This window comes from Strix aluco, chromosome 21 (assembly GCF_031877795.1).
Source record: "Strix aluco isolate bStrAlu1 chromosome 21, bStrAlu1.hap1, whole genome shotgun sequence".
NCBI lineage: Eukaryota > Metazoa > Chordata > Aves > Strigiformes > Strigidae > Strix > Strix aluco.
Window position 1 is genome coordinate 4,064,735 of NC_133951.1, and position 16,541 is coordinate 4,081,275.

The 16,541-nt window shown below is 54.8% G+C and overlaps 2 protein-coding genes and 1 non-coding gene across 3 annotated transcripts; 1 reads left to right on the plus strand and 2 right to left on the minus strand.

The window, feature by feature from the left end:
* Positions 1–2,561: 2,561 nt before the first annotated feature.
* TRNAS-GCU (transfer RNA serine (anticodon GCU)) lies at positions 2,562–2,643 on the minus strand. The gene has a single exon. It is a non-coding gene; the product is annotated as a tRNA-Ser (tRNA).
* Positions 2,644–4,522: 1,879 nt separating this feature from the next.
* Positions 4,523–4,852, minus strand: LOC141933037 (beta-keratin-related protein). Its single transcript, XM_074847312.1, has one exon. The coding sequence runs from the start codon at positions 4,850–4,852 to the stop codon at positions 4,523–4,525; it is 330 nt and encodes a 109-aa protein (XP_074703413.1).
* Positions 4,853–9,604: 4,752 nt separating this feature from the next.
* Positions 9,605–9,934, plus strand: LOC141933116 (beta-keratin-related protein). The gene has a single exon (XM_074847490.1). The coding sequence runs from the start codon at positions 9,605–9,607 to the stop codon at positions 9,932–9,934; it is 330 nt and encodes a 109-aa protein (XP_074703591.1).
* Positions 9,935–16,541: the final 6,607 nt, after the last annotated feature.

Sequence of the window (16,541 nt, forward strand, 5' to 3'; positions counted from 1 at the left end):
CAGCAGGAGAAGTTTTTGAGAAAGGAGAGAAAAGAGTCCAAATCCTTCTGAGAGCTGGTTTTGTCATAAAGCGGGGTAAGATCAAGGGACCTGCACAGGAGATTCAGTTTTTAGGAATAAAATGGCAAGATGGACATTGTCAGATTCCAATGGAGTTGACTGATAAAATAGCAGTTATGTCCCCGCAGACAAACCAAAGGAAACGCTAGCTTTCTTAGGCTTTGAGGGTTTCTGGAGACCCACTACGAGATATTGCTGCTCGGGTAGAGAATTTGGTTGTGAAAGTACGTCGTGTAGGTGCTCATGTACCCAAGAGCCAGGCCACTGAAGAACATCAGAAAGAGCAACAGGTGGATCAAGCTGCTAAGATTAAGGTGGCTCAAGTGGATCTGGACGGGCAACGTAAGGATGAAAAATTTATGGCTCGCCAGGCCCATGACTCCTCAGGCCCTCAGGGAAGGGATGCAACGTATAGATGGACTCGTGACCGAGAGGTGGACTTAACCATGGACACCACTGCACAGGTTATCCGTCCATGGATGTGAGACGTGTGCAATCAAGCAAGCCAAACGGTTAAAACCCCTTTGGCATGGAGGACGATGGTTAAAATCTAAATACGGGTTGGCCTGGCAGATTGATTATATCCCACTCACACAAACTCAGCATGGCAAAGGCTATGTGCTCACAGTGGTGGAAGCAGCCACCGGATGGTTGTAAACGTGTGCTGTGCCCCACGCCACTGCCCGGAACGCTATTTTAGGCCTTGAGAAGCAAGTCTTGTGGTGGCATGGCACCCCAGAGAGAATTGAATCAGATAATGGGACTCATTTCCAAAATAATCTCATAGACACTTAGGCCAAAGAACATGCCATTGAGTGGGTGTGTCACAGCCCCTCTCCTGCACCAGCCTCCGGGAAAACTGAGCGGTGCAATGGGTTGCTAAAAACTACAGAGAACAATGGGTGGTGGAACTTTCAAACACTGGTACATGCACTTAGCGAAATGCACCTGGTTAGTCAATACTAGAGGATCTGCCAACCAGTCTGGCCCTGCTCAGTCAAACCTTCTTCGTACTGTAGATGGGGATAAGGTCTCTGCAGTGCGCATTAAAAACATGCTGGGGCAGACAGTCTGGGTTATTCCTGCTTCGGGTAAAGGTAAACCCATGCGTGGGATTAGTTTTGCCCAAGGACCTGGGTGCACACGGTGGCTAATGTGGAAGGACGGGGAAGTCCGATGTGCGCCTCAAGGGGATTGGATTTTATGTGAAAACAGACAATGAATTGAACTGTACGATGTTAACTGTCGAATAACCCAGTTATTGCATAGCGTCATCGCTATGGTTGATACATACTGAACTGATGGCATCACATTAATAAAAAAAAGAGATGAACTTTGGTAGAGTCAGGACAGATTTCAGCAGCTGGTGCCCAGCAACATCCTTGAGATCGACCCGCACGTAGACTGTGAGCATGGCCCGCGCCAGACACATCAACAGTGAGCTCCAACTGTAGCAGAGACTACATGCCATCCTCCTGCCACATCCAAAGTCACGCGCTCCACTGACTGAGCCAAATCCGCCTCATCCCTCCAGCCTTAAAAGACTGTCATGACAAATGGAACCCAAAGTTATGAACTAAATGAACTCAGTACACATTTTGGAAGGATGGCCCATAGACTAAGAGAGTGATATCTGTGTGTAGACACCTGGGACCAGGGAAAGGGATGGTGATTACTTTAGAACGTATTGGGAACCTGAGCATAATGCAAATGGTATGGAATAAGAGGTGGAGACTGTCCTGGTTTTGGCTGGTACAGAGTTAATTTTTCTTGAGCTTGGGGGGGAGCACAGCCAGAATGCTGGACCTGGATCGGTAAATGGAGTGTTCCATATCATGTGATGCCTTGCTCAGTATGTAAAGGAGGGGCCGCTGGGAAGGAGGAGGGTTCTCTCTCGCTTTTGGGATTGCGACCATGGGAGCCGACAGGGTGAGCAGTGATGGGCGCCACGTGGGAAGCGGGGAAAAGCGCAGAGAGTGAAGTCTGCAGTCAAGCCGAACCCAGCCAAGACGGGCCGGGTGTCAGTTGGCGGGTGGTGAGCAATCGGATTGCACATTACCTGTTTGTATTTCATAATATCGGTAGTAGTAGTCTCTTTTTTTTCAATTATTAAACCTACAAGTCTCCCTACTTCTACCCCTCCAATTCTCTCCCCCGTGCCCTGGGCAGGGGAGGGTGACTGAATGGCTGCGTGGTGCCTGGCTGCCGGCCGGGTTTAAACCACGACACTAGGTTTGGAAACTACTTCCAGGATGTTTTGCTCCATCATCTTCCCAGGGACTGAGGGGAGGCTGACGGTCCTGTGAGTTCCCCGGCTCTTCCTTCTATCCCTTCCGGTTCCTCTCGCCTATGTGGAGACAGAAGAGGTTGAAGTGTGTCCGTGCTGAGCCACTTCAAAACCTTGCTATTTCTGTTCAGTCAGCTCTCATCTCAAAACAGAAGCTTGGGGGGCACACATCAAGCTCCTCACACTCAGCAACTTTGGCCACTGTTGGGCTGACCGACGAGGATGGGATTCGAACCCACGCGTGCAGAGCACAATGGATTAGCAGTCCATCGCCTTCACCACTCGGCCACCTCGTCCGCATGCTGCTGCTGCTCCTGCCGCTGCTGCCGCTGGCACTGCCACTGCTCCTGATCTTGCTGCTCCTGCTCCTGCTGCTCTTGTTCCTGCTCCAGCCCCAGCTCCTGCCCCTGCTCCTAACGCTTACACCTTCTTACACTGTTTGCCATGGGAGAGAAAAAGGCAGCCTCCAGCTTGTGCCTCTTGGGACTGGTCCACTGTCCCGAGAGCTGGGCTGAGCTCTGGGGACCTCTGGGAAACAGGTCCCAGCATTCACATCAGCAAATGTCTGGAGAGCAGAGCTCCACACTCCTTCCTGGGAAGGAACACGGGACAGTGACCCAGGCGTGGCTCAGTGCCCGCAAAGGAGTTGAGCCTGACTTTGAGGCTAAATTGTCACCAGCCACCTTGCCCTCACGTTCTGGAAGCATACCACCAGCTCCTACGGACAGGAGTCCCTCACACTTGACTGCTGGACTTTTCACCAGGACAGAGCATGTGCCTCAGGCTTGGCCGTGGCTTCTCTGTGCTGTTCCCCCTGGTGCTCACCCAGGCTCTCATCACAGGCTGCTTCTCTCCCAGCACAGCTAACAGTCAGGAACGATGAGGGAGCTGAGCGGCACCGTCCCCACTGCACACAACTCCCCTTTTCACCTGCCAGAGCTGCGGTGCTGCAGAGAGCGTAAACCGCTGCGCTGGTCCCCTGAGCCCACACCTCTCTGTACATTGAAGGTCAGACCCTGGGCTGGGGGAAATGGTGCAGAAGCCAGCCTCGCTGCCCCTGGTGGATAACAGAAAGGTGGGCATGGGATTGTGCACCGTGGGATGGACACCAAAGGCAGGGCCCTGGGAGCCTCTTTCTCCTCCACCTGCTTAATTCCCGTCCTTGAGGAAGGGGAGCAGTGCACAGCCTTGGGGGCTGGCACCAGAGCCGCTTGCACCCTGGTCACTCTGAATAGTTTCTCCAGCCCCAGCCCACCCCATGGGCCTGTAATTGTGGAGATAGTTGAACAAGGAGAGACTGGCAGATTCAGTGTTGCCTCCGCGTCAGGAGCCCATGGCAGCAGGGAGCAATGGCCTGGGAAACGCAATGCTCTGCCAAGCTCCTTCCTCAGAGCGCTGGCACTGCATGAGGCAGATGTGAAAAATTCCTGGGATTCGCTTTCTGGGTTCTTAACAAAGGCTTTTCTAACAAAGCAGCCAGGGCCACCACTGCCTCTCATTAATGCAGCAGCCTGTTGAGTCTCTGCTGTAATCAATGCAGCACAGGGACATCCAACAGAAAATTCGGGCTCCCTCCATGCTTTGTGCTGTGGCTTTCGAGGTGTGCCGATGAGTAATGGGGCTCCTTCCAGAAGAGCTGAAGAGCTCTCCCCCCCGCCAAGCTGGCCTTGTCTCCATTGTTATAGGCTGTCAGGGGCGAAACCCGGCAGCTATGGAAAAATCCGTAGCTGTAGCAAGGGAGGAACTCTCTTGGACAGTCCGCTGGTTGGGACTGGAGAAGAAGGGAGAATGAAACACGGCTCTCTAGCAAAGCTGTGATGCCCAATGTCTTTAATGAGAAAATCAAAGGAAAATGGAAAAGGCGAGAGCTGAAGCAATGCATGTTGGAGGCCGAGAAAAGCTCAGAGAAGTGCTGCCGTCGGAAGGAAAACCTCCACGCCAGGCATGCTTCCTGTGCAACTCCCCCTCAAGGCTCTGGCAGTCACGTACGCTCTAGACGCATTGCTACGGAAGGAAGGTGGAGGTGTTTGATGGGGAGCGTAAGGTAAAGCAGAGCAAGAGGGGGAAAGAGAGAGGCTTCCTTGGGAAGAGACGGAAGGCCGCTCCCTCGGGGCTGGCTCCTGGACTTTCCTCGAGGCCCCTGGTGCTCCATCACGGGCAAGCGATCCACGGGCTTCAGCATAAGAGATTGCCCCGTCCCAGAGGCCCGCAGAGCCCGCGGCCCAGACCGGACCACCCAAAGCCGCCCAGCCCCAGGGAGCCCCCAGAAGCGATGGGCACACTGGCAGCGCTGAGGGAGCTCCCCACGGCAGCCGACGCGGTGGATCCCACGGCTGTGCTCTGAGGGAAGGAGCTGAGGATTGGGCCCGGCAGCGTCACCATCACTGGCGAGGGCTGGATCGCAACGCTGGAGTCGGCGCACCGGATGACGCAGGGCTCGTTGCAGCTGTTGGCAAGCGGGGTTGGGCCGCAGGTGGCTGGCAGGCACGGGCTGTAGCACGACATGTCTTGCAGAGGGAGGCGACCCTGCAAGACCGGGAGGGAGCAGAGGGCATTAGCTGTCGGGCCCTTTCAGACCCCCAGCTTGGCTCCTCCGAGAACAAACCAGTGGCTGGCCAGGGCCACATCTCCCTGGGAAGTTCCTTTGCATGCCAAGAGTGACCAAGGCCGGTCGCTGTGCCATGCATGGGGGAGGAAGCACCTGGTGACCCCTTGGACGGTACTGGTCGTGCAGCCTCAGATTTCAGCAGAGCCACTGCTACAAAAGAGCCCAAATGACTCCCTCTCAGGAGGGAAGAAAGCTTTCCCTCTTCCCTCGCCAGCTCACCTCCCAGAAGAGGGAAGCACAGTGTATTTTCAAGCCTGGACCACGTATCAGAAGGACCCCGCACAGAAGGGAAGCAGTCCCGTTGACAGAAATCCTGCCAGCACGAAGAGAAGCAGTGAGTTCAGACTTACCAGGTTCAATGTGGAGAGCAAGGGAAGAGACGTGGATGGAAGGGCTTGGAGTGGCCCGGGCTTTTTATATGGTGAGCCAGCGCCTCGGGAGACCTGGAACACACCTTCTTTGTGAAGCACGTTAACAAACAGCAATTTGAGGCTTGCAAAGCACAGCCCACAGATGAAGAACTTGTCCCTTTCATCTGAAAGGCCCGGCCTGTGTTTCCCTATTGGGTGAGAGCGCAGTGATGCATTAGTTGCTGGCTCCTCAAAGCAACGGTCATTTGAGGTCCCATGCCACTTCCCAGGGAAGGGTTTCAGTAGCTCCAGGCCCTGTGTGTGGGTTGTGCACATCCTTGCTGGGGAACGTGAGTACCACTCTCAGTCTGGGCTTCAGGCGTGGAGCACTCGTGATGAAGGCCACTCACGTGGGTCTCCTGTTGAAGGGCTGAGGCTGACCCTGAGAAACACAAGGCCTTGCACGGCCATGGGAGGGCTCAGCAATGAGCTAAGGCCCGGTGTGACTGTTTCTCCTTCTCAGAATTCTCATTCTCAAAGTGGGTAGTCAGCCCCAAGGACGCAAGGTCACAGGGGCTGAGGAGGAAACTCATAGGCATTTGACTGAGGGTGCATTTTGCTTTCGGTCACCTTGCCAGCCCTGGAAAGGACAAGTGCTCTTGTGGCTGCAGTTCAAAGCAGAAGGCATGTTGCGGAGCAAGGATGGGCCTGTGCTGTCCGCTTCCTGCCCTCAGGTGTTACCACGCGCCTGCTGTGGCAGGTGGATGCACGTGCCCTCTGCTGCTGCCTCAGCTTTGCTTGGGCACAGCAAATGCCAGGCTCCTCATGTGGTAGAGGAATGCCTCCCCAGCCTTCCCGCATCTGGCAGTGGAGGCAGGATGGCAGGCCAAGGAGGAGAGCAGCCCAGCGATGGCCCTCGCTGCCTGCTGTAGCAGAGCTGTGACGGGCTGTGTCATGCTCCTGTCTGGTGACAAAGGAGGCTACGTGAGGAGCAGAGTGTCTGTCCTGGTGCCTGCTCCTGTTTGCATAACCTCTCAGTTGCCACAAGGCAGAGCAGAGAGGCAGGAGCAGCAGGGCTGTAGCCAACTTCTCTGCTTACCCACCGCGGCCTTTGGCATTTGCTGGTGCTCATCAGTAGTTTGAGCGCTCATCCATTAGTGCACCGGCCGGGAACAGAGCAGCCACAGGGCAGGGCGTCCCATGCAGGGAGTTTCCCTCAGGGCTGGTCCCTGCTGGCATCTTCCCCTGCAGAGTTTGCTGTGGGCAACCCGTGCCCCTTCTGTGGGGATGGGCCACGTCTCTGAGGGCTAATCTCAGGGCTTTGGGGGGCTGGAAGATATAGGCAACCACTTCCCTGCTCTTCAGCTGAGGACACGCTGGGGACCGAGTGCCTCGCAACTTCCTCAGAGAGCCTCAGAGCCTTTCAGGAGGGAGCATCACTGGCTGCTTTGTCAGTGCACTTCCAGTTCCACCTGGAAGAGGCACGGGTGGCTGCCGCCCACCCTGGTGCCATGCTGACTGCTGGGACCTGTTTCTGCCTGTCCGGAGTGAGCACGTTTCCACTGTGAGCTGTGGCACTGGGTCTCCCGTCCCATCAGGATGGCACAACAGCCCCAGAGCATGGCCCTGCTGCAAGCGACGGCAGAAGTGAGTCAGAGCCATCAACGTTTTGCAGGAGAAGACAACATCCCCCTTCTAAGACCCTTTCCCCAAACGGTACGGCCGCCCGGGTGAGAGCGTGGCCCATCTGCCCAAGCAGCACGGGCAGGCAGAGGCTTTTTCCAGGCAGCTCTCAGGGCTGGCAACACACGCCTGGCCTTTGAGCTCCCGCCACACCTCTCCGGACAGGCAAGGTCTCCTCTGTGTCTCGTAGGGTAGCAGGGAGCACCATCTGCTGCCACTCAGAGGCTGCAGCCTCAGTCTGGTGGTCTGTCACACCGGTCCATCAAAGAAGCAGGCTCCCCAGGCCCTGGACACTTACGGGCGGAAACTTTCCTCGGTTTGGACCGTGCTCCAGAAACGTCTGGGAGTGGGAACGTCAGGGCACGTCCGTGCTGTCCTTCCCTTGGCTGCCATTTCACCAAGGAGGATTTCACCCAGGATTTCAAGGAGTCACCAAGTGGTTGGGCAAGATGCTAACAGCCATGACAACACTGTACACAAAGCTGCATTTCTGCAGGAACGTGGACACGAGGTTGCACCTAAGGTCCTGGGCAGGTCTGAATCCATTTCCCCCGGATTTCCTGATGCCAGTGCATGGATGATGTGCACCGAGGTGGAGCTGAGGTCTCTCGCAGTGCCTCAGCACTATTTGGTGACTCACAGGTGACTCCAAGGTGGTCTGCTGGTGCCACCTTGCAATTAAAGGGCCCCGAATGTGCCAATCCATCCCTGAGCCAGGGAAAACAAGCCAGACCCTCTGGGTCAGTGACCTGAACAAGCCAGCAGGCAATGATGCAAAGGTGAGTGTTGTTTGGGAAGACTGTGCCGAAGCAAACAGGTCCACTTGGTGATGGCTCGCTTTCAGGCCTGAGTCAGCAGGCTCCTTCATCGCTCTCCAGGGCCGTTGTTTCTCCTCAGGAGAGTAATGAGTAAAGTCCTGGCAGGCAAGGCAAGGGCTCTGCAGTTCCCAGAGAACTGGCCTTTCCTGACTGAGGACAACAGCTGAACTGCTGGGCCCCCTTTGCATGGTGTGCATCACCGAGGCCCGAGGGGAGCAGACATCTGCCACCGAGTACCCTGAGCCACTCCAGCAATGGCCTCCGTGTCCCCATCCCTGCACACAATGGGGTTTTGGTCCAGAGTGCAGGACGGCCTTGTTTGACCATGACCTTCCAAACACTCTGGGGATCTGAGTCTCCTCCATTCTCTGTCCCCCAGTAGAACAGCCATCCTGCAGAGGCTTGGCTGGGCTCCGAGCAACTCCATAGGCGGCAGGCACTGGTGTTGTTCAGGGTCAGTGTCAACCCGTCAAAGAGAGACCCTTCTGAGTGGCCTTCAGGCGTGCCCCACAGGAAAATTCCTATCTAAGTGGGGCCACGTTCCCCAGGAAGGGCAGGACGTGTACATCACCTACTCATGGCCTGAATCTGCTGCAAGGCTTCACCAGCTACTGGAACGAGACCTCAAAGGAGCGTTGGTCTGGGGAAGAAACATAATTGCTATCAACAAAATCACGTCAGTGCTACCCAGGATGAAAAGGGAGGCACGCATTTCAGGCAACGGAGGCATGTCTTTCATCTACCAGCATAGGTGTGAGAAGTCCAAATTGCTGTTTCTCAACATGCTTCATGTTTGTGGCATTTTTCAGCTCCCCCGGGGCTCTGGGCCGCAGTATAAAAGCATGCCCAACTGCCAGCTCCTCTGTCGTCTCCTCGTGCCTTCCCCTGCTCTCTGAAGTTGGTAAGTGTCAGTTCATTTTGCCTCTTGTCTCCTCGGTTGGCAGGACAGATTTTGTGGAGAGGGCTGTATCCGCAGTTCAGCAATGCTCCTTTTGCACTGTTGGCATGACGAGAAGCTTCCACAGGAGAGCTAGTCCCACCATAGACGTCTTCTTCCGTAGTGGCTGCTGTCTTCAGGAGCCCTGTTGCGTTTTACTCAGACATGTCCCCTCCTGAAAGATGTGGGTGAGAGGAGCCTGACCTGACAAGACGAGGGGTCTTGAGGGTGGGGGCAGGGAGAAGGAGACCCGTTTGTCTGAGTGAACAAATTGATGCTTGTACAAGGGCTGATGGATGATCAGGAAGTACAGAGCCCGATGCCAGGAAGAGGGAGCCTCTTGGTGTGCAGTAGAAAATCGTTCCCTGACCAAGGCCACAGCACCAAGGCTACGCTCCACCCATCTGGAAAACCTGGCATCCATTTCCTCACGGCGGGAGGGGGCTTACTGAGGACTCTCTCTGGGGCACCTTCCCTACCAAATTTCCAGGGCTGAGCAGAAGGAGTGTTGTGAAATATCCTCACAGCCTGCAGACATCCCCTTGGTAATGGAGTCACCGGAGGTAGCAGAGGGCCTCCATGGGGCAGGCATGCCTGGGCGTGGCAAGGCCAGCTGAGGTATAGGCTGCGAGGGAGCTTGACTTGGACAGGGGAAGCTTCATTATGTTTTGACGGACCCTCTCGGATCACCCTTCAATTACTAGCAAATACCCAATGCAGACCCCATCCCAAATCTCTATCCGCTGAGCGGCCAGCCACTGGTTTGTTCTCGGAGGAGCCAAGCTGGGGGTCTGAAAGGGCCCGACAGCTAATGCCCTCTGCTCCCTCCCGGTCTTGCAGGGTCGCCTCCCTCTGCAAGACATGTCGTGCTACAGCCCGTGCCTGCCAGCCACCTGCGGCCCAACCCCGCTTGCCAACAGCTGCAACGAGCCCTGCGTCATCCGGTGCGCCGACTCCAGCGTTGCGATCCAGCCCTCGCCAGTGATGGTGACGCTGCCGGGCCCAATCCTCAGCTCCTTCCCTCAGAGCACAGCCGTGGGATCCACCGCGTCGGCTGCCGTGGGGAGCTCCCTCAGCGCTGCCAGTGTGCCCATCGCTTCTGGGGGCTCCCTGGGGCTGGGCGGCTTTGGGTGGTCCGGTCTGGGCCGCGGGCTCTGCGGGCCTCTGGGACGGGGCAATCTCTTATGCTGAAGCCCGTGGATCGCTTGCCCGTGATGGAGCACCAGGGGCCTCGAGGAAAGTCCAGGAGCCAGCCCCGAGGGAGCGGCCTTCCGTCTCTTCCCAAGGAAGCCTCTCTCTTTCCCCCTCTTGCTCTGCTTTACCTTACGCTCCCCATCAAACACCTCCACCTTCCTTCCGTAGCAATGCGTCTAGAGCATACGTGACTGCCAGAGCCTTGAGGGGGAGTTGCACAGGAAGCATGCCTGGCGTGGAGGTTTTCCTTCCGACGGCAGCACTTCTCTGAGCTTTTCTCGGCCTCCAACATGCATTGCTTCAGCTCTCGCCTTTTCCATTTTCCTTTGATTTTCTCATTAAAGACATTGGGCATCACAGCTTTGCTAGAGAGCCGTGTTTCATTCTCCCTTCTTCTCCAGTCCCAACCAGCGGACTGTCCAAGAGAGTTCCTCCCTTGCTACAGCTACGGATTTTTCCATAGCTGCCGGGTTTCGCCCCTGACAGCCTATAACAATGGAGACAAGGCCAGCTTGGCAGGGGGGAGAGCTCTTCAGCTCTTCTGGAAGGAGCCCCATTACTCATCGGCACACCTCAAAAGCCACGACATAAAGCATGAAGGGAGCCGGAATTGCCACAGAATCATAGAATTGCCCCAACTGATAGGGACCCCCAAAGATCATCTAGCCCAACCTTTTGCAGGAAAGGGAGCCCAGATGAGATTATCTAGCGCCCTGTCCAATTGCATCTTGAAAACCTCCTGTCACCAGAATTCTACCACGTCCCTGGGGAGGTTGTTGTAGTGAATGATTGTTCTCACTGTAAAATATGTCTTCCTTGTATGAAGGCGAAACCTCTCCCGCTTGCTCCCTCTTCTCTCCGTGTGGCTCTTTGTTAAGAGGGAGTGTGCGTCGTCTTTGTAGCTGCCTTTAGATACTGGAAAACTGTGATGAGTGCAGGGGAAGAGCAGCACAGCACAGCACGAGACTCGGTATGGCGTGTTTGTGGGAGGAAGCAGAGGTGGGAGAAGGGAGGGTTCAGGGTGGTCTTGGGAGGAAGAAACGTGAGGAAACTAGAGGGAAGATGGGATAACATGGCTGTCCCTCAAGAACTACTTGCTGTTCAGGATGTTTGCCTGGACGTGCCCTGCTTCTGATCGGTGCAGCCTGTCCTGTCTTCTTCTTAAGCTCTATTCCTAGCGACTTTCCCTGGTGAGGGGCTCTCTGATCTGTGTGCATGTGTGCGTATGGAAGTCTAGGGGCCAGCAACTGGAGCCAAACCACAGGTGGCCGTGGTTCCGGTCTCAGTGGTGCCAGTCACTGGAGTGGGACCGGAGGTCGTCGGCACTGCTTGTCTGGGGTGTCGGCACCTGGACAGACCAGGGTGAGTGGAAATAATGTGCTGCCAGCAAGTGAAGCGTGTGAGGGTATGCAAGTCAGTGTGTGACTGCTCTCAAGTATCAAGCCAGCTGAGGCAGCGAGTGGGTAAAGCGGCTTGGGAGCCACGTGTGGGTGTGTGCCCCTCAGGATGAGGTCACAGAGGGTGTTGGCTACAGGAGGCACCAGAGGGTCCTGGCCAACCACCAGAGACATCATAAGGCCATTTCGTGTCTGCGTGCATGTCTCTGGGGCCAAGAGAACCGGAGGAGCTGGCTGCCAGAACGACCAGGGTGTCAAGGTGTGCTGGTTTGGGGATAGAGGTAATTTTCTTCATAGTAGCTGGTATGGGGCTGCGTTTGGGGTTTGTGCTGAAAATGGTGTTGATAATAGAGAGGTGTTGTTGTCGTTGCTGAGCAGTGCTTACACAGAGTCCAGGCCTTTTCTGCCTCTCACACCAGCCCACCAGCCAGTAGGCTTGGGGGTGCACAAAAAGATGGCCGGGGTCACAACCGGGACAGCTGACCCCAACTGACCAAAGGGATATTCCATACCATATGACGTCACGCTCAGCACATAAATCTGTGGGAAGAAGAAGGAATGGAGGAGATGTTTGGAGTTATGGCGTTTGTCTTCCCAAGTAACCATGATGGAGGCCTGCTCTCCTGGAGACAGATACCTGCCTGTCGATGCAAGGAGTGAATGAATTCCTTGCTTTGTTCTTCTTGCGTGCGCGGCTTTTGCTTTATCTATTAATCTGTCTTTATCTCAACCCAGGACTTTTACCCTTCCGATCTCCTCCCCCATCGCACCGGTGCGGGCAGTGAGTGAGCGGCTGCGTGGTGTTTACTTGCCGCCTGGAGTGAAACCACACCACCAGGCCCACCGGAGCCAGGGACCAGCTACAGGGTGGACGGGGTGTCTCAGTCCAGCTGCTGGAGTGATCCACGTTGTACATGTGTGTAATATTGTCCCACTCACAGTCCTTCATCGTGATCAGCCAGAAGGGGACCTGGACGAGGCTCTCGGTGCCCTCTGTTGAGTGCTGTGTGTTCCTGCCTGGGTTGATCGGTGTGGTCGGCCATGTGTTATATGTGTCGTACACATGGATTTCTGTGTGTGTGTGCCTCCTGGGAGGCATGCTCAGCCTCGCTGATGTCTGGGCCAGGGGCCATGGAGCTGTGGCAGCCTGAGCCTGAGCTCTGCTGGGCTCCTGGGTTCAGCAGCCACTGAACAGAAAGGGATCCTTCTGGGCTCTCCAAACCGCCAAGCTCGCCTGTCGATGAGGAAGAGTTCTGCTCTGCTTCTCTTCTCTGAGGCTGGGGTGAGATGAATGCAGGTGAGATTACGGTGCCTATGAAGAAGCTGACCTCTCCACAGCAGGCAGCCCCTTTCTCATCTCCCACAGACTCTCCCCCTGGATTCAGACCCAACTGGGCTGTCAATGGCGGCAGTGGTCCCCTTTACCTGCCTCCCAGGCCTTAGGGATACGTGAGGCTGGCGGGGGGTTGGGTAGAGGGGTGGGGTCAGCAGCATTCTGAGCTCTGAGCCCCTTGGCCAAACCCCAGGCTCTTCTCCTCGCATCTTGCTTCCATGCAGCCACGTCCAGGTACGCTGCTCACAGGTGCTGAACTCCAGCAACCACAAGGCATCCTTGGAAGTGCAAAAGTACTGGGAAGTGCACCCAGAGGAGAGCAGGGTGGGGAGATCAAGGTGTCCATGGTCGTGGGGAAGAGATATCCCAAGGAGATGTCCAGGGATTGGGAAAGGGAGGCAGGTGGCCAGAGAGGCAGAAGTGCAAGTGTGTGTAAGAGAGGGGTGGTCGTGTGGGCAGGAAGAGGCTCCGGCCACCTCTGTGTCTTTCATAACCACGCAGGATCATTCCTGTCCTCTGACCCCTGCCAAGTCGCTCCTGACCACGCGATACAGCACATCTCTTGGTGGCATGGCTGGCTGCTGGCTACTCCTGCCTCCACACAGGTCTTCCCTGCTTTGTCACAAAACTGGTTAGGGGCTTGGTGTGTCTGAAATTTGAGGGGAGGCTGTGAGAGCTGGGATTCTTCCCATACCTGATGGAAGGGAATGAAGAGGGAGCCATAATCACTTCTCAGAAGTACCAACTGGCAGCACGAGTGGGAGTGGGCACAAATTGAAACACATGAAGTCCCAGCTCAAGGCAAGAAAACACTTCCTTACCAAGAGGGGGGTCAAACAGCAGACCAGGTTGCCCAGAGAGGTTGTGGAGTCTCCATCCTTGGAGATACTCAAAACCCAGCTGGACGATGTCCTAAGCAACCAGCTCAAGCTGACCCTGCTGGAGCACTTGGCTGCCGCTGCCACCGCTCCTGCTGCTGCTTGTCCTGCTCTTGCTGCTGCTCCTGCCACTGCTGCTGCCACTGGTTCTGCCGCTGCTCCTGCTCTCGCTGCTCCTGTTCCTGCTCCTGCTGCAGCTCTAACCCATTCGTCGATAGTGGATACTATGACCAACGTTAGAGGGACCCTACCTCCAGCCACGTGGAGGACAGGAACAATCGAGTTTATTGGCCTGTGTGGATTCGATGGCTTGGCACATTCCACCCACAGCAGTATAAGGCTCTAGTGGACACTGGTGCCCAACGCACCCTGATGCCATCCCATTTTAAAGGGGCAGAAACCATTGGTATTTCAAGAGGGGTCTCAACAGCTGACTGTGTTGGAGGCCGAGGTGAGCCTAACTGCGAACGAGTGGCAAAAGCACCCCATCGTGACCGTCCCAGAAGCTCCATGCATTCTTGGTATAGATTATCTCAGGACAGGGTATTTTAAGGACCCAATCGGTGGGCTTTTGGTATAGCTGCCTTGGAGACAGAGGAAGTCAAACAGCTGTCTGCGTTGCCGGGTCTCTCAGAGGACCCCTCTGTTGTGGGATTGCTGAGGGTTGAAGAACAACGGGTGCCAATCGCTACTACAACAGTGCACCGACAACAATATCGCATCAGCCGAGACTCTGTAATTCCTGTCCATAACCTAGAGAGTCAAGGAGTGATCAACAAGACTCTCTCCCCCTCTAACAGCCCCATAGGGCCAGTGTGAAAGTCTAATGGAGAGTGGAGACTGACAGTAGACTATCGTGGCCTGAACGAAGTCACGCCACCGCTGAGCGCTGCCATACCGGACATGCTAGAGCTTCAATACGAACTAGAGTTGAAGGCAGCCAAGCATAGGCCACGACTGATATTGCTAAAGCATTCTTCTCCATCCCTCTGTCAGCATAGTGCAGGCCACAGTTTGCTTTCACCTGGAGGGGTGTCCAATGCACCTGCCAGTCAGCTGCCCCAGGGGCGGAATCACAGCCCCACCATTTGCTGTGGACTGATCCAGCCTGCACTGGAAGAGGTTGAAGCCCTGGAACACCTGCGATGCCTTGATGACATCGTTGTAATGGGGTAATACAGCAGGAGAAGTTTTTGAGAAAGGAGAGAAAAGAGTCCAAATCCTTCTGAGAGCTGGTTTTGTCATAAAGCGGGGTAAGATCAAGGGACCTGCACAGGAGATTCAGTTTTTAGGAATAAAATGGCAAGATGGACATTGTCAGATTCCAATGGAGTTGACTGATAAAATAGCAGTTATGTCCCCGCAGACAAACCAAAGGAAACGCTAGCTTTCTTAGGCTTTGAGGGTTTCTGGAGACCCACTACGAGATATTGCTGCTCGGGTAGAGAATTTGGTTGTGAAAGTACGTCGTGTAGGTGCTCATGTACCCAAGAGCCAGGCCACTGAAGAACATCAGAAAGAGCAACAGGTGGATCAAGCTGCTAAGATTAAGGTGGCTCAAGTGGATCTGGACGGGCAACGTAAGGATGAAAAATTTATGGCTCGCCAGGCCCATGACTCCTCAGGCCCTCAGGGAAGGGATGCAACGTATAGATGGACTCGTGACCGAGAGGTGGACTTAACCATGGACACCACTGCACAGGTTATCCGTCCATGGATGTGAGACGTGTGCAATCAAGCAAGCCAAACGGTTAAAACCCCTTTGGCATGGAGGACGATGGTTAAAATCTAAATACGGGTTGGCCTGGCAGATTGATTATATCCCACTCACACAAACTCAGCATGGCAAAGGCTATGTGCTCACAGTGGTGGAAGCAGCCACCGGATGGTTGTAAACGTGTGCTGTGCCCCACGCCACTGCCCGGAACGCTATTTTAGGCCTTGAGAAGCAAGTCTTGTGGTGGCATGGCACCCCAGAGAGAATTGAATCAGATAATGGGACTCATTTCCAAAATAATCTCATAGACACTTAGGCCAAAGAACATGCCATTGAGTGGGTGTGTCACAGCCCCTCTCCTGCACCAGCCTCCGGGAAAACTGAGCGGTGCAATGGGTTGCTAAAAACTACAGAGAACAATGGGTGGTGGAACTTTCAAACACTGGTACATGCACTTAGCGAAATGCACCTGGTTAGTCAATACTAGAGGATCTGCCAACCAGTCTGGCCCTGCTCAGTCAAACCTTCTTCGTACTGTAGATGGGGATAAGGTCTCTGCAGTGCGCATTAAAAACATGCTGGGGCAGACAGTCTGGGTTATTCCTGCTTCGGGTAAAGGTAAACCCATGCGTGGGATTAGTTTTGCCCAAGGACCTGGGTGCACACGGTGGCTAATGTGGAAGGACGGGGAAGTCCGATGTGCGCCTCAAGGGGATTGGATTTTATGTGAAAACAGACAATGAATTGAACTGTACGATGTTAACTGTCGAATAACCCAGTTATTGCATAGCGTCATCGCTATGGTTGATACATACTGAACTGATGGCATCACATTAATAAAAAAAAGAGATGAACTTTGGTAGAGTCAGGACAGATTTCAGCAGCTGGTGCCCAGCAACATCCTTGAGATCGACCCGCACGTAGACTGTGAGCATGGCCCGCGCCAGACACATCAACAGTGAGCTCCAACTGTAGCAGAGACTACATGCCATCCTCCTGCCACATCCAAAGTCACGCGCTCCACTGACTGAGCCAAATCCGCCTCATCCCTCCAGCCTTAAAAGACTGTCATGACAAATGGAACCCAAAGTTATGAACTAAATGAACTCAGTACACATTTTGGAAGGATGGCCCATAGACTAAGAGAGTGATATCTGTGTGTAGACACCTGGGACCAGGGAAAGGGATGGTGATTACTTTAGAACGTATTGGGAACCTGAGCATAATGCAAATGGTATGGAATAAGAGGTGGAGACTGTCCTGGTTTTGGCTGGGACAG

Coding starts and splice junctions, on each gene's coding strand:
- LOC141933037 (XM_074847312.1), bottom strand. CDS start 4,852: ATGTCGTGCTACAGCCCGTGCCTGCCAGCCACCTGCGGCCCAACCCCG.
- LOC141933116 (XM_074847490.1), top strand. CDS start 9,605: ATGTCGTGCTACAGCCCGTGCCTGCCAGCCACCTGCGGCCCAACCCCG.